At 44.3% G+C, this 15,787-nt stretch overlaps 1 protein-coding gene across 6 annotated transcripts in view; it reads right to left on the bottom strand.

Annotated features, from left to right (window-relative positions):
- The window catches only part of NUSAP1 (nucleolar and spindle associated protein 1), a 74,111-nt gene that overhangs the window by 16,152 nt on the left and 42,172 nt on the right, over nt 1–15,787 (bottom strand). For 2 of the 6 annotated variants that reach the window (XM_034994142.1, XM_034994140.1), the window contains 4 exons: nt 11,634–11,702; nt 7,209–7,352; nt 6,142–6,256; nt 1,530–1,631 (listed from right to left, as the gene is read on the bottom strand). In XM_034994142.1, the coding sequence (XP_034850033.1) occupies nt 1,530–1,631; nt 6,142–6,256; nt 7,209–7,310 (319 nt within the window). In that variant the 5' untranslated portion in view covers nt 7,311–7,352; nt 11,634–11,702. Of the gene's footprint in view, nt 1–1,529; nt 1,632–6,141; nt 6,302–7,208; nt 7,353–8,461; nt 9,062–11,633; nt 11,703–15,787 lie in introns of those variants that run through there. The other 4 variants (XM_034994144.1, XM_034994139.1, XM_034994143.1 and 1 more) reach the window with 3 other exon arrangements.

Below are 15,787 nucleotides of genomic sequence, written 5' to 3'. Positions count from 1 at the left end.
TTCTTGTTAGGGGTTAATGCAGGTGGTGACTTAAAGTTGAAGCCAATGCTCATTTACCATCTGAAAATCCTAGGGCCTTAAGAATTATACCACTTACAGTGCCTGTGTTCTATAAATCAAACAACAAAACTTGGATAGCACATGTTTACAACATAATTTACTGAATATTTTAAGCCCACTGTTGAGATCTACTGCTCAGAAAAAAAAAGATTCTTTTCAAAATATGACTGCTCATTGACCATACATCTGGTCACCCAAGGGCTCTGAGGGAGATGTACAAGATTAATGTTGTTTTCATGCTAACACAGCATCCATTCTGCAGCCCATGAATCAAAGAGTCATTTAGACTTTCAAGTCCTATTTACGAAATACATTTTGTAAGCTATAGCTGCCATGGATAGTAATTCCTCTGATGGACCTGGGCAAACGTGAAAACCTTCTGGAAAAGATATACCATTCCAGATGCCATTAAGAACATTTGTGATTCATGTCAAGAAACCAAAATATCAGCACGAACAGAAGTTTGGAAAAAGCTGATACCAGCCCTCAACGATGACTCTGAGGGGTGCAAGGCTTCAGTGGAGGAAGTCACTGCAGATGTGGTGGGAATAGCAGCAAGAGAACTAGAATGAGAAGTGGGGCCCGAAGACGTGACGGACTTGCTGCCATCTCAGGATAAAACTGTACTGGATGAGGAGTTGCTTCTTACGGACGAGCAAAGAAAGTGGTTTCCTGAGATGGAATCTACTCCTGGTGAAGATGCTGTGAAGACTGTTGAAATGACAGCAAAGGGTTTAGAATATTCCATAAAGTTAGCTGATAAAGCAGCAGCAAGGTTTGAGAGGATGGACTGCAGTTTTGGAAGAAGTTCTACTGGGGGTAGAATGCTGTCAATATAGCACTGCATGCTACAGAGAAATGGTTCCTGAAAGGAAGAGTCGATCACGGAGGCACACTTCACTGTGGTCTTATTTCAAGCAATTGCCGTAGACACCCCAAACTTCAGTAACCACCATCCCCCATCCCTCAGAGGCCCATCAACACCGAGGCAAGACCCCCCGGCAGCAACAAGATGACCACTTCGCTGAAAGCTCAGATGATGGTTAGCATTTTTTAGCAATAAATTATTTAATTCAGATATGTGCATTGTTTTTTGAGACATAACACTATGACACACCTAACAGACTAACGGTACAGCGTAAACATAACTTTTCCATGCTGAGGACACAAACTCATTTGATTCACTTTACTGCAGTCATTGCTTCAGGTGGTGGTCTGGAACTGGAGGGGCAACATCAGGTCTGTCTGTATCGGCCTGATGAAATCGGTAGTCTACTCACTCCCACTGTCAGCTGAGGAAGTGGGTTTATTGAGGATAAGAGGCCCCTGGTCTCAGAGCTAGAAAGTGAGGAGGAGGATGCAGGGCCCAGGTCCAGCATTCAAGCTTTTAGTTGTCCTTGCGCCCTGCCTATTCGGCATTAGCCTGCAAGCGCCAACTATTACTTTGTTTGTGTGTGTGTAAAACTTACTTGGAGTAGTGCTTGTATTTCTTTTGCTTTTTCCAAGTTTGGAAAACCCATCTGTGTAGAGAGGCTTCTTTCTTTCTGAAGGTACCTTTGAATCTTCATTACCTGAATCGAAAGGTACAGAACTAATCAAAGATTTCAAAACAAGTTCTTCCTATTAAGAAACGTCTAGTAGTTGGGGGTGCCTAGCTGGCTCAGTCAGAATGTACGACTCCTGAATTCAGGATTGTGAGTTTGAGTCCCACATTCGGTGTAGAGATTACTAAAATAAATGAAACTTAAAAGAAAAAAAAAGGTCTAGAAGTTTTGGGGTTTTTTAAAAAGATTTTATTTATTTACTTGACAGAGACACAGCAAGAGAGGGAACACAAGCAGGGGGAGTGGGAGAGGGAGAAGCAGGCTTCCCGTGGAGCAGGGAGCCCGATGGGGGGCTCGATCCCAGGACCCTGGGATCATCACCTGAGCCGAAGGCAGACACCTAACGACTGAGCCACCCAGGCGCCCCAAATTTCTAGAAGTTAACATGAAGGTATTTCATGTGAGGAGGTCTGCAAGGTGGTGGGGAAAATGAGCACAAAGAATGAGTTATAGCATCACTACAATTTTAGCTCATATGCTTCAAGCAGGAAGAAATTTTATGCTTCCTGTATAGAAGTTACATAAATATATCAGAAATTTAAGGGGTGCCTGGGTAGCTCAGTCGGTTAAACGTCTGCCTTCAGCTCAGGTCATGATCCCAGAGTCCCGGATCAAGCCCCGATTGGGCTCCCTACTCAGTGGGGAGTCTGCTTCTCCCTCTCCACGCCCCGCCCCTGGCTCATGCTCTCAAATGAATGAATAAATAAATAAAAGAAATTTAAGAACTTTTTCAAAACTTTTGCTATGAACAGGTTATTGTAACTAGAATGATACAAATCACACAATCCTGGGATGGCTGGCTGGTTCAGTTGGTAGAGCATGTGACTCGATCTCAGGGTTGTAAGTTCGATCACCAAATTAGGCGTAGAGATTACTTAAAAATAAAATCTTAAAAAAAAAAAAAATTACACAATCCCACCAACCTAAGAAACATCCTTACCATGAGCATTTTGGCATATTTCCTCAGGTCCTCCGTTTCCATACTGGTTTTTATTCTTTAAATCTAGCTGTAATCATGGTGTATGTACTAGCTATTTTCCCTCACTTACAACAACATTCTGTTATCTTTTTCAACTTGAGGCAATCTACTTAAAAATATCCAAGTGGGGGGCGCCTGGGTGGCTCAGTCGTTAAGCATCTGCCTTTGGCTCAGGTCATGATCCCAGGGTCCTGGGATCGAGCCCCGCATTGGGCTCCCTGCTCGGTGGGAAGCCTGCTTCTCCTTCTCCCACTCGCCCTGCTTGTGTTCCTGCTCTCGGTATCTCTGTCAAATAAATAAAATCTTAAAAAAAAAAATCCAAGTGGGTTTTCAAGAATTACTATTTATAATCATGTCACTCATACTACAGGTTTCCCAATGCATCCATAAGACATCAAAGAATTACTGGGTAGAGCAGGAGGGGCTGCAGGAGCTTCTGCTTGGAACTTGCCTTTAAAACCAGAAAGGTAAAGTTCCATGCAAAACAGGATACTGATGGAGTCAGAATCATGCCTCACCAGATACTTATTACAAATGGAAAAAAAAAAAAAAGCAACTTCCCAAACGAGTAACTTAGCAGGGTGATCACCTGTTAACAAGCCACCACCTGTGCCTTCTTGGGGGGGGGGCACTGAGGATTACTCTGTGGGATCCCTGCCACAGGTGCTGGATCTAAATCTAACCCTCAGCACATACTAGACAAATCAAGGCTGAGGACCCCCCAAATTGGCCTGTATTAAAAAATGTAAACATTAAAAAAAAAATCCTCAAAGACTTCAAGGAAGACTGAAGAATGTTCCATATTAATGTAGACTAAAGAGACATGACAACGAAATCCAAGGGCCAAGATTTTCCTTTGCTTTAATGGATATGAATAGAGTAACGCATGAAGGGGTGGCTGGGTGGCTCAGTCAGTTAAGTGTCTGCCTTCAGCTCAGGTCATGATCCCAGGGTCCTGGGATCGAGTCCTGCAGGGGGTTCCTTGCTCAGCAAGGAGCCTGCTTCTTCCTCTGCCTGCCGTTCTCCCTGCTTGTGCTCTCTCTCGCTGACAAAAATTAAAAAAGTTTTCTTTAACTAAAAAAGAGAGTAACTCATGAAACAAATAAGGTCATCTATAGAACAGATTAGCAATTCTCACACTTCTAGTCTCAGATGTTATACTCTTAGAAATTATGGAGGACCCCCCGTTTTTGTTTACATTCTATCTATATGTGCCAGTAGATATTACAATTAAAACATTAAAAAATGTTTGATACACTAAAAAAACAATGTACTTGTTTATGTTAACAAAAACATTTATGAAAAATGGCTAAAATTTCTAAAACAAAAATAGTGAGAAGATGGCATATTTTCACCGATTACTTAATGTCCGACTTAAAGACAGCTGGATTCTCTTATCTGCTTTTGCATATAGTATATTATGATATACTGTTTTAAGTATATATGAAAACAAATCTTGCCACAAACAGGTGGTTGAAAGGGGAGAGTATTGTAATATTAACCCTTTTCAGAGAACTGTGGATATTATTTTCTGATACTATGCTAAGTACCACTTGACAAATGGTTTTTTTTTTTTTTTTTTAAAGATTTTATTTGACAGAGAGACAGCCAGAGAGGGAACACAAGCAGGGGGAGTGGGAGAGGGAGAAGCAGGCCTCCGGCCGAGCAGGAAGCCCGATGCAGGGCTTGATCCCAGAACCCCGGAATCCTGACCTGAGCTGAAGGGAGACGTTTAACCGACTAAACCACCCAGGTGCCCCGACAAATGGTAGTTTCTCAAAGGTTATTTGCAATGTGGACTATGAATCCTTACCAATGAGCTTTTTGTACTCCATACATTTGTGAGAGAAAGTCCTGTGTTTTTTTGTTTTATTTTAAGCTCTAGGCCCAAGATGGGGCTTGAACTCACGACCCTGAGATCAAGAATCGCATGCTTGGGACGCCTGGGTGGCTCAGTCCATTGAGTGGCTGCCTTTGGCCTGGGTCATGATCCCAGGGTCCTGGGATCGAGTCCCACATCGGGCTCCTTGCTTGGCAGGGAGCCTGCTTCTCCCTCTCTCCCCCTCTGCTTTGTGCTCTGTCAAATAAATAAAATCTTTAAAAAAAAAAAAAAAAGAGTCGCATGCTCTACCAACTCAGTCAGCCAGGCAGGTGCCCCTAAAACCTGCATTTTAAGAAACACACACTGAATTATTTAGGGGGCAAGGAGCACATTTCTGCAAAATGTACACACACCTATACGGATGCATATGTGTATATAAACAGAGAAGGACCAAAGTAAATGTGGCAAAATGTTAACATTTCGGAAATCAAGAACAGAGCAACACTTGGTACTGTTCTTGCAGCTTTAAGTCTGAAATTATGTCAAAATAAAAAGTTAAAACAAACCAAAAAAACCACCTCTTACCAGAACCTACGTGATCCTATTTTTGTTCTTCCAATAGCTTGTGTTTCATTAGGGGAACTCAATGCGTCCCCCCTTGTTTCCCCACGCCCTTGAAACCGGGTCCTGCAGCTAAGTCTCGCTGACAAAATGATGGGTGCAACAGCAGACACTGGTAATCCCACCCCCACTTCTGACTCTTCGTCACATTTCTATCTTGCTCTAAATCATGATTTTAAAGTGGGCTTATGAGGCATATGCATCTTAGTCCCCCAGGGTGTTGATCAAAAATTGCAGGCTCGCAGGCTCAGTCAGAATCAGAAACTGTACCTCCAGCAACTTTCTACATTTGGTAAGACATTCCAAATTCTGGGGAAGGAGGGAAGGCTCAGCATTAGAGGTTCTGCGCGTAACTGCGGAGAGGCCACGGGAGTGGGTCCCCCTCTCTCTCCACCCATCAGGCGCCGCCTCCGGGGCGCAGATGGGGCTGCAGCGGGGACGCGAACACGAGACACCGCGGCAGTGGGCACGCTTCCCGGGGAATGAAATCATAAAGCACCCAGTCCTGTTAGGTCTGGGGGAACTGAAGTTTTCTGGTCTCACTGAAACAGACTTTTAGTTGACACAGTTTAGGGAAGAGGATTTTAGAAGGTTAGAGACTAAGAACCCCCCAGGAAGGGAGACTTTGCGGCCCCCTTTCTGCGGTCGTGAAGGAGCGGGTACACAGCTCTGTGCCCCGGTGTCTGGAGCGGGGCAGAAGGAGCTGATGGGGAGGAGGAGAGGCCAGGTTTTATCCACATGGAGATCAACCTCCCTCAACTTCCCAGCTACCACTCTTCTGCCGGTTTTTCCACAACAGTACTAGAGAGGACTTGATGGGCTAGTGTATTTGGTCTTAACTTCTGCTGTAATTATAGAACACTTAGTTCTACAGCATGGTGTCTGGGTTGAATGGTGTTCCTCAGAAAGGGAGGTGGATGCCTTTAGTAACCCTGACAGGACCTGAGGACAATGCGTCTAGTTTGTGGTACTTTGTTATGGCAGTCCTAGAAAATGAACGCACAGGGGTACCCCTAGGAATTTCAGGGTTTCGTTTTGTTCTTATTTTGGCATACCATTTATTCTTCTTTTTCCTGAGGAAACGGCATTCTCCTCTCCTTGGCTCTCATCTGGTGGTGAAGGAACTTCTGCAACTGTTCTGAGATCCTGGTTTTCCTGCTTCTCTTGATTCTGCAATTCAGCGTGATCACTTATTTTTATCTCTGAATCATCCTGCTACAAATGTTAAAAGGGAATAAAGAATTTAAATGATAAAAAGTCACCACTGCCTTCCAAAGACAGACACCCACACTGAAAAGGGGCTAAAGGAAGAAAACTAGGAGAATTAGATTTCTGGGTGGCAGAGTTGGGAATAGGACATACTAGGGGGCCACTGAGAAGCTTAAATGGCAAGATTAGCTCTCCTAGGGACTATATGGAGTTAGAAAATAAAAATTAGGACTGTGTCTTGTAAAGTTACATTTGAATGAGAGGATAAAAAAGAATAAAATCAGAGTCCTCTCAAAGTAACTGAGGGAAGCCCCTGGCTAATCACCTGACCATTATGCTGAATGACCAACCGAAGAGTGATCACTAGGTCTGAGGCTAGTTGAAAAGAAAAAAAAAAAAAAAAAAAAAAAAATCTTACTAATGTTAGTTTCTCTCTTTTTTTTTTTTTTTTTTTTTTTTAAGATTTTATTTATGTATTTGAGAGAAAGAGAGACAGAGAAACAGCATGAGAGGGGAGAGGGTCAGAGGGAGAAGCAGGCTCCCCGCCGAGCCGGGAGCCTGATGTGGGACTCGATCCCAGGACTCCGGGATCATGACCTGAGCCGAAGGCAGACGCTTAACCAACTGAGCCACCCAGGCGCCCCTTCTCTTTCCTTCTTACTAGCCCTCACTTAAATGAGCACTTAATTCTTTCATATTTAGTCAACCAATATTTAATTTGTGCTCAATCCTCAGTGAGTGCTTCTCACTCTGTGTGATGACCAGTCTAGACTCGGGTCTCTGCTTTCATGGAGCGGACAGCACACACAGTTTACAACCACTGGATGTCATAAGGAAATTCAAAGAGAAAATTTCCTAAGAATATACCCATTTTGGCACAGGTGGTGGTCAAAATTTGCAGACATCCATTCACCTGGGAGTCAGGGTTCCTGTGGACCGTCCTGCACCTTCTCCTGGTTTTGGTGCCATGGCCAACCGGCTCTCTCTCAGCTTGTTCCTGGCTGCCACTCTGCATCTCAGCCTCGTCACAAGACGATGCAGAAGTTTGACTTCCATCCTGAAAAGAAAGGCATTCATCTGCCATGTCCTATTTTTAGAGTTATAATGTTCAGGAAGAATCAGAATTTAAACTGAATAAAAAACATTTTACAAAAGGTAATTTTAAAACTCTTATACTAAAGGTATAGACCAGGACAAGAATTTTAGAGCATTTGAAAAGAAACAATCAGGGGTGCCTGGGTGACTCAGTCGGTTAAGCGACTGCCTTTGGCTCGGGTCATAATTCCAGGGTCCTGGGATCGAGCCCCACGTCGGGCTCCCCGCTCTACAGGAAGCCTGCTTCTCCCTCTCCCACTCTCCTTGCTTGTGCTCTCTGACAAATAAATAAAATCTAAAAAAAAAAAAAAAAAGAAAGAAAGAAAGAAAGAAAAGAATCACATTTAACAACCCCAGCTTAAAAACTAGGCTAGGAAAGCATTCCAAGTTTTCTTAATGTGAGTAAATAAGCAAATTAGCATTAATTTTTTGAATATACACAAAGCATAGTACTAGGCAGTATGCTCTAATAATTATAGCTAATATAAAAAATTTATTGGGCTAAGTATTTACATGGGTTATCTCATTTATTCCTCAAAGCCTATGAGAAAGGTATTAACACTATCCCCAGTTCGGTGGGGGGAACTGAGGCTTAGAGAATCTAAAGTAACTTGTCCAAGGCCAAAATAAGGGAGTAAGGGAAGAATGACACCCTGTACGACCACAAACTAAAAGTAAAGAGCTCCGTTATCAGAACAGTTGGTACAAGTATCAGAATGTCCCTAACAGCTTTGCTTACGTAAGAACTAACTGTTTGGGAATAGTCGCACTTCATACTAATGGGGAAAGACTAGATTCATGATTCAACACGTGAGGCAGAGAAAACGAACTATGCTTTTTTCTCTCTGTGGTGGGGGGAGGGAAATGAAGCCTGATTTTTTTCCACACCAAAACACAATCCGGATGGGTCAAAGATTTGCATGTAAAAATGAAACTATGGAAGCACTAGGAAAAAAAAATAAGTGAGAAATGATCATGAGTATGAGGAAGGCCTGTCTTCACTATAAAGGAGAGGCTTGATTTGCTTTTGGTGTTTTTACACATAAATTCTAATCAAGAAATATTACACACCTGTGGCTAAAAAAATTAGGAGGTCCTGAAGAGATTCTAGTGGAAAGCCGGCCCTCCCATTTCTGGGGCTTCGCTTCAGGTGGTTCCTGACGTGCGGTTTGTTGGTGGGCCACGCGTTTATCTGCAGCAGCTGTTTTCAGAGCCTAGCACGGGCTGCAGTTTAGCTCACTGGTCCCACTCTCCTCTCCCATCTTCTTCCTGAGAGCACTGTACCCCTTCATTCTATTAGTTACCTTTGCTGCTCTAAGGATTCTGAAACCTTTACATCTTGTCCCACACCTACACAAAACCTCCTGTAAAATCCAAGTACAGAATCCTTATACTTCTCTTCACCTCTTGTCCTCCTTTTCTTGCTCAATGTCTGTCATCTATTCTCTAAGTTAACATTTATAGCTTGTTATATAACCTTAATTGAATCATCTGTGCCGTGTCTGTGTAGCTGAATTCTAGTTGATAAATCATTAAGTTTTTTGTAAGGTTTTTTTTTCCCCCCCTTAAAGCTTTTGTTTGTTTTCTGGGTCTCCTTTAGGGTCACCTTTTTATCTTCAGCTCTCTCACACTGCAGGCTTCCCCTCAAATGTCTGGTGACTGTAGGCTATCTATCCTAGTTCAGAAAACAAGAAAGACCTCATCAGGGGCTTGGATGTGTGGCAGGGTCTTATCTGGCAGGATCTGATCTACTAGGATCCTTAGGTGGGGAGGAGGCTGTTAGGCAAGGGAATCCTTGAATGCCAGAAGACAGAGGCCTTAGCTTGATGCCATCCAATTTCCTTACAGAGAAGCCTTCCAATATTTCACACGGCCCTGACACCTGGCGCTCTGCATGTGGGAGTGGTGGCTAGAGTGCTTTGTATCCTGATTTTTCACTCCATCTCACGATGCTGCCTGGACCCCACCCCCTGAGAGCTGATTTAGTGAGGCCTATATACCACCATTTGTAAAAAGCTCCTCATACATTCTCCCATATATCCTGCAATGAGAACCACAATATAAATGTGTTGGAAGTCCAAGAATAAGGAGGCTTAGAGAATGGCAGGTTTTAAACAGACGTAAAATAGAACAAAAGTGAAACACTTGATAATGATGTAAGGTCCAGGATGAAGAGTGGCAAGCAAACTTACAGGAGCTAAGCAACAAGGAGACAAGCGTGGTAAAGGACATCCAGATGCACCTGTGAACTCACCCCAAAGAAGGTCAGCAAATGACAGGTGAAAACAGGTAAACAAATCCAAAGGTGGGGATACAGGAGAGTAGAAAGAGGCTATCTGGAGCACATTTCCCAACTCCCTGGAGAGTCAGGGGGGAGGAAAGACAAACTGCTTCCACTATACACGTGACGCCCTCATGGTACATGTATCGTTGGATCGCAGACACCTTTAAAGTACTTATTTAGGGCGCCTGGTGGCTCAGTCGTTGGGTGGCTGCCTTCGGTTTGGGTCATGATCCCAGGATCCTGGGATCGAGTCCCGCATCGGGCTCCCTGCTCCTCAGGAAGCCTGCTTCTCTCTCTCCCGCTCCCCCTGCTTGTGTTCCCTCTCTCGCTGTGTCTCTGTCAAATAAATAAATAAAATCTTAAAAAAAAAAAAAAAAAAAGATTCGAAAGAGAGCGAGCAAGCACGAGTGAGACAGCACAAGCCAATGGTGGGGGGGGTGCAGAGGGAGAGGGAGAAGCAGACTCCCCACTGAGTGGGGAGCCCGACGTGGGGCTCGATCCTGGGACCCTGGGATCATGACCTGAGCCGAAGGCAGACGCTTAATCAGCTGAGCCACCCAGGCGCCCTAAGCTCAATATTTATAGATTCAACACTTAGGAATTTTTTTTTTTTAAGATTTATTTGACAGACACAACAAGAGAGGGAACACAAGCAGGGAGAGTGGGAGAGGGAGAAGCAGGCTTCCCGAGGAGCAGGGAGCCCGATGCGGGGCTCGATCCCAGGATCCTGGGATCATGACCCGAGCCGAAGGCAGACGCTTAACGACTGAGCCGCCCAGGCATCCCAGGAATTCTTTATCTGACTGAATTTGGACTATCATCATGCTTTTGTGAAATTTTTCCAAAATGGAATGGCCCCTGAGATGTTGAATTTGGAATATGATAGATGATTTTACTCTATTAACTACCATCCAAACTAAAATCTTGATTTCAAATGGCACTAATCATGTACCCTTAATCATTAAAAGAATTATATAGAGACCGAGACTTAGTTGATGTAAAATCTTAAAGCTAGAATTCAGAATCCTTTTTTAAGGTAATCAAACCTGGAATCAAAAGGATTTTGCCTACATTTTAAATTTTTATTCATGTTTATTTTTTAAGTAGGCTCCACACTCAGCATGAAGCCCAATGCAGGGCTAGAAAACATGATCCTGAGATCAAGACCTAAACTGAGATCAAGAGTTGGATGCTTAACTGACTGAGCCACCCAGGGACCCCAAAAGAATTTTGAATATTAACAGTTTTAAATGTTTATAACTTGGAATATAGTTATAGAGATGATAAAGATGGGGGTGGGGCTGGATTTTGAATTCATGTTTATATTTACTTTCATTTCCAGATAGATAATGGATGCTCTTCAAAGCCCAGGGCCTTAAGGCCTTTCTGGATTTTCCTCTATTTCGAGTTTAGAATCCTGGCCCTAACGCAGCATCCACGGACTAGGTCAGGCCCTGTGAAAATCTTCGGTCTAAGGCAGCCACGACAGCCCCTCCCCCATCACTCTGGTTTCCAGTTCACCACAAGCCACTCTCACAGGCCCCATAACATTCAATTCAGCAGAGGAGAGGTTATTTCCATTTAAAGAATAGGAAACTGAGAATTAAGGCATTTGAGTTTTGCAAGATCACATAAAAAGAAATGACAGAATGCTACTTAACCTGGATTTTTGGGGCTTCGAATCCTGTTCCTTCCTTGCTGATACCAAGCTAGCTCTTGTAAGGTTTGGCAACTAGTAATTAATTAACCTTTGCATTTTTATGAGAACATCTTATTCAACAGGTTACTCACTACTAGGCAGTTTCTTTATAACAAATACTATTATCAAAGGATTTATTATTACCAATAATGATCTCTTCAGGGATAAATAGCATGTCTTAAGTCATCACTAGCTGTGTTTACCACTCATTAAATATAATTGTTTTAGTATTTAACAGGTGTTAAAAAAATATTACTTACCCGATTATCATTTTCTTTTTTTACCTTGTGTTTAAGGTGGGCTTTCAAGGCTTTTAACAACTTGTCTGCCTGCAGGAGAGTTAAAGAGTTTATCAGTAGGGCCAAAAATCAAGAAAGCAAAAAAGAAAGGTTAGTAACTTTCCCTTTTTTGAGGATAATTATTCTCCTGTCCTTGTACTCCTCAAATGTCCTCTGGGCAGGCTCCGGATTACCAAGACAGAATTGCCGCCCTCCCCTCCTGCCCGCCACCCCAATTTCACACAACGGGGAAGTCAGACAGGGAAAGAGGCAATGACGACAGACACACTGGGCTAAGCGCCAGCATGAGGATGCCCAGGCTGTTGTGCAGAACACGGGTGGGCTTGGTCAAGGTCCGGACTGCCGGGATGGACTAGAGCTGGTAACTGGCCACACCAGTTCTAAGCAAAGACATGATGTCTGCAGCTGCTGAGGTCTGAAAAATGAACGGGACAGCGGTGGCCACAGGGAAGGGGTAAAGAAAATGCACGGGAAGGCAAGAATGGAGTTTAGGGAACTCAAGTTCAGTGTGGCTGGAGCATGGAGCTGTTCAGGGAAGGAGAGAGAAGACACTGGGAGAGTGCGCAGGGGCCGATCCCGCCAGGCTTTGGAAGGCTGTTAAGAGTAGCAACTTCACCCTCAGAGCAAAGGGCAGCATCTGAGGAGTCTGTAGCAGGGCGGTAGGTGACCAGTTCTCCACTGCTCAGAATGATCACTCTAGCAGGACGATGTGCAGGATGCACTGGATGGCAGAAAGACGGAAGCCAACAAAGTGGCTGGGAGGCTGGTAGAGGAAAGCAGGAAGGTCTGTGGCCTGAGCTAGAGCAGGACTAAGGCAATAGGGACAGATTCAAAATCTTTTTAGGAAGTAAAATCAGTAGGAACACAGGGGTTGAGGAATAGTGAAACTGTATTACACCCAGGTTTCTGGCTTGGGCAGCTGATGGAACATGGTGGGGGTCTCTCAGATCAGGAATGCCAAACACAGGCAGGCTTCGGGGGGAGGATGGTTACAGGCCCCTGGGGGAAAAGGACTCAGTTTCTCTTCTCACCCCGAGAAACCTTCCCTTCCTGAATGAGAAATACTAATCTGATTGGTTATCTTGTGCTTTTAAAAGATCAAGCATATTGGCTGGGTTGTCTTCTCTTCTTCCATTCAGCCAGGCAGCTGAGAACCAGAGATTTCCTTCTCACTGTGGGCCCAGCCACCACATCTCATACCATTTATCACTGGGCGTGTGTCCAGGACAGAACAGCAGGGATCCAGATTTGGTTTGGGCTTCAGGGGACAGGAGAGGCTGTAGGGTGTGCAGCACATCCCCCAGCTGGTTTACCAGTATGCCCTGCATCAAGTTCCCAGGCACCATACCAGCTCGTAATAAGGTGGTGCATATTTTCTACCACTGTTGTTCCTTGAATCTCTCTTGGGGTCTTCTCTGTGAAGGGGGTGATTGGCAGGGCAGAATTCAGGCATTCTTGGTTCTTCGATCATTTTTTCCCCCAACCACTTCATTGAGGTATGATCGACAAACAAAAAGCTATAGATAGCTAATATACACAATGTCGTGTGTTTGGTGATAAATACATACCCGTGAAATCTTTATCACGGTCATACACTTATCTGTCACCAATAGTTTCCTACACCCCTTTTGGGTTTTGTCTTTTTTTTTTTTTTTTTGGTTTTAAGAACACTTCACATAAGACCTTAGCACATTTGTAAGTATACCATACAGTAATGTTAATCATAGGCTCTATATTGTACAGGTTTCCAGACTTAAAATACCACAGAAACCTCCTCAAACGCGCGACAATGACGAAACAAGGTGCCTGTGGCAGAGCCAAGGAAGGGCATCAAGCAGGCTGAATGCTACAGGGGATGCTCAAGAGTGCCGAGCGGAAGCGCACGTGTTAGTAGCCGCACGTGTTCCCTCATCCCCTCGGCTAGCATGTACCATGCTGCACACTGTTCCAGGCGCTGGACAGACAGTGCTGAACCAGAGGGACAAGGTCTCCACTCTCTAGGAACCTCCAGTGGTGGACTACTGGGCAGTCTATTAATGAAGCTCAAAATAAATGATACGACATCAGAGGCTACCAGAAAATTAAACTGGGGACTGGGGTAGGGTGCTACCGGAGTTGGGAGGGTCAGGAAAGGCCTCTGAGAGGTGGTGACTTTTAAGCCGAGATGTGAACAAGAAGAGGCAGCAGGTGAAGATGTGGGGAAGAGCATCCCAAGTAGAGGGTGCACCAAGGCCGGAGGTGGGCTGGTGAATTGGAAGGACAGAAAGACACCAGTGCCGGGGAGCATGTGAACACTGGGGTGACTGGGGGCCGGGAGATCAAAGATGGAGCCAGAGGCTGGGTCAAGTAGAGGGGTATAGGTCACGGCAAGGTGTGGATTTCTTCCTTGTACCTTCTTAATTTTTTAAGGATTTATTTATCTTAGAGAAAGAGGGAGAGAGTCTGGGATGGGGGTGGGGCGGGGGTGGTGGTGGCAAGAGGCAGAGGGAGAGAGAAACTTAGGCAGAATCTTTGCTGAGCCTGGAGCCTGATGCAGGGCTCGATCTCCTGACCCTGAGACCATGACCTGAGCCGAAACCAAGAGGTGCATGCTTAACTGATTGAGCCACCCCGGCGTTCTTACTTATAACTTTTTATTAATAAAATGTCAAGTCCAGGGGCGCATGGGTGGCTCAGGTCATGATCCCAGAGTCTTGGGATTGAGCCCTGCATCAGGCTCTCTGCTCATCAGGGAGCCTGATCCTCTCTCCCCCTCTGCCCCTCTTCCCTGTTCATGCTGTCTCTGTCTCAAATGAATAAATTAAAATTTTTTTTTTTAAGATTTTATTTATTTCAGAGTGTGAGAGAGAGATAAGAGAGAGCACAAGAGCACCCGAGCAATAGCAGAGAGAGAGGGAGAAGCAGACTCCCCACTGAGCAGGGAGTCTGACTCGGGGCTCCATCCCAGGACCCTGGGATCATGACCTGAGCTGAAGGCAGATGCTTAACCGACTGAGCCACCCAGGTGCCCCAAATAAAAAAAAGTCATGTCCATAGAAAAGTTGAAATAGTATAATAAACACTCTTATCCTCCCTACCTAGATTCAGCAATCATTAATACAGTCTCATATTTGCTCTATAGTAATGTTTCTTGCCAACCTATTTGAAGATAAGTTCTAGCCAACACGATACTTTCCCACTAAATACATCAGCCACATCTTCTAAAAATAAGGAGCTATTCTACATAACCTCTAATGCATTATCATACCTAGGAAAAATATTAATTTCCTAATATCCTTTGATATGTAGCCCATAATCAAATTTCCTCAATTTTTAGCTGTTTTCTTTTTAAAAAGATTCCCTCCAAATCAGGATCAAACCAAGTTCCTCACATTACATTTGCAGGAGTATTTTATTTTAGGTGTGAGGCAAGTCAATGGAGGGCACTGAGCAGAAAAAGTGGCGCCTTCTAAGTTTCAAATATTGCCTCGATTACAAGAGAATAACTACCGTGAGGCCAGAGTGAAGGCGGGAGAGCAGCGGACAGGCTGTGGCCCAGGTCCGCAGCACTGGTGATGGTAAACAGAGGTCAGATTTCGGGAGTGAAAAGCGGTGAAAGTGGTTTGAGCAAAAAGGAGGATTCAATCCTGCCGAATAGCAGGGTTGGATAGAGATGTACTACAAGCTTTGGAAGATGCAGAGCCTGGTGGCCTTGGTAAGTGTAATTTCAGTGGAAAAGAACAGAGAAATTGAGCAGAAGATGAAGAACAAGTGGTCAGGAGAGGTTTTTGTTGTGTTTTTTTTTTAAGATGGGGAATATTAAGACTTGATTGCATCCATTATGGAAATGAGCCAGCTGAGTGGGAGAAACTGATGGAGGAGTGGAGCTAATTGCAGGTGTGTAGCCCTGGAGGCGGGAACAAGGATCCCCGGCACAACCGACAAGGCTGCCCTTAGGAGAAGGTAAAGTATAAGGGGACAGAGGTGAGATGGCCTGAGGGTTTCATGGTGGAAAGATGAGGTAATGCTCTGCTGACTCCATCTATTTTTCCAATCACCTATGAGCAAAAGTCATCAAGTGAGGGAAGGGAGCTAATTTGAGGTAACATAGGAAATAAGTGTCCTCAAAAATGGGA

This window comes from Mirounga leonina, unplaced genomic scaffold, assembly GCF_011800145.1.
Source record: "Mirounga leonina isolate KUSES-001 unplaced genomic scaffold, KU_Mleo_1.0 Mir_91, whole genome shotgun sequence".
Taxonomy (NCBI): domain Eukaryota; kingdom Metazoa; phylum Chordata; class Mammalia; order Carnivora; family Phocidae; genus Mirounga; species Mirounga leonina.
Note: the sequence above shows the minus strand (reverse complement) of the source record. Positions and strands in the feature narration are given on the sequence as shown.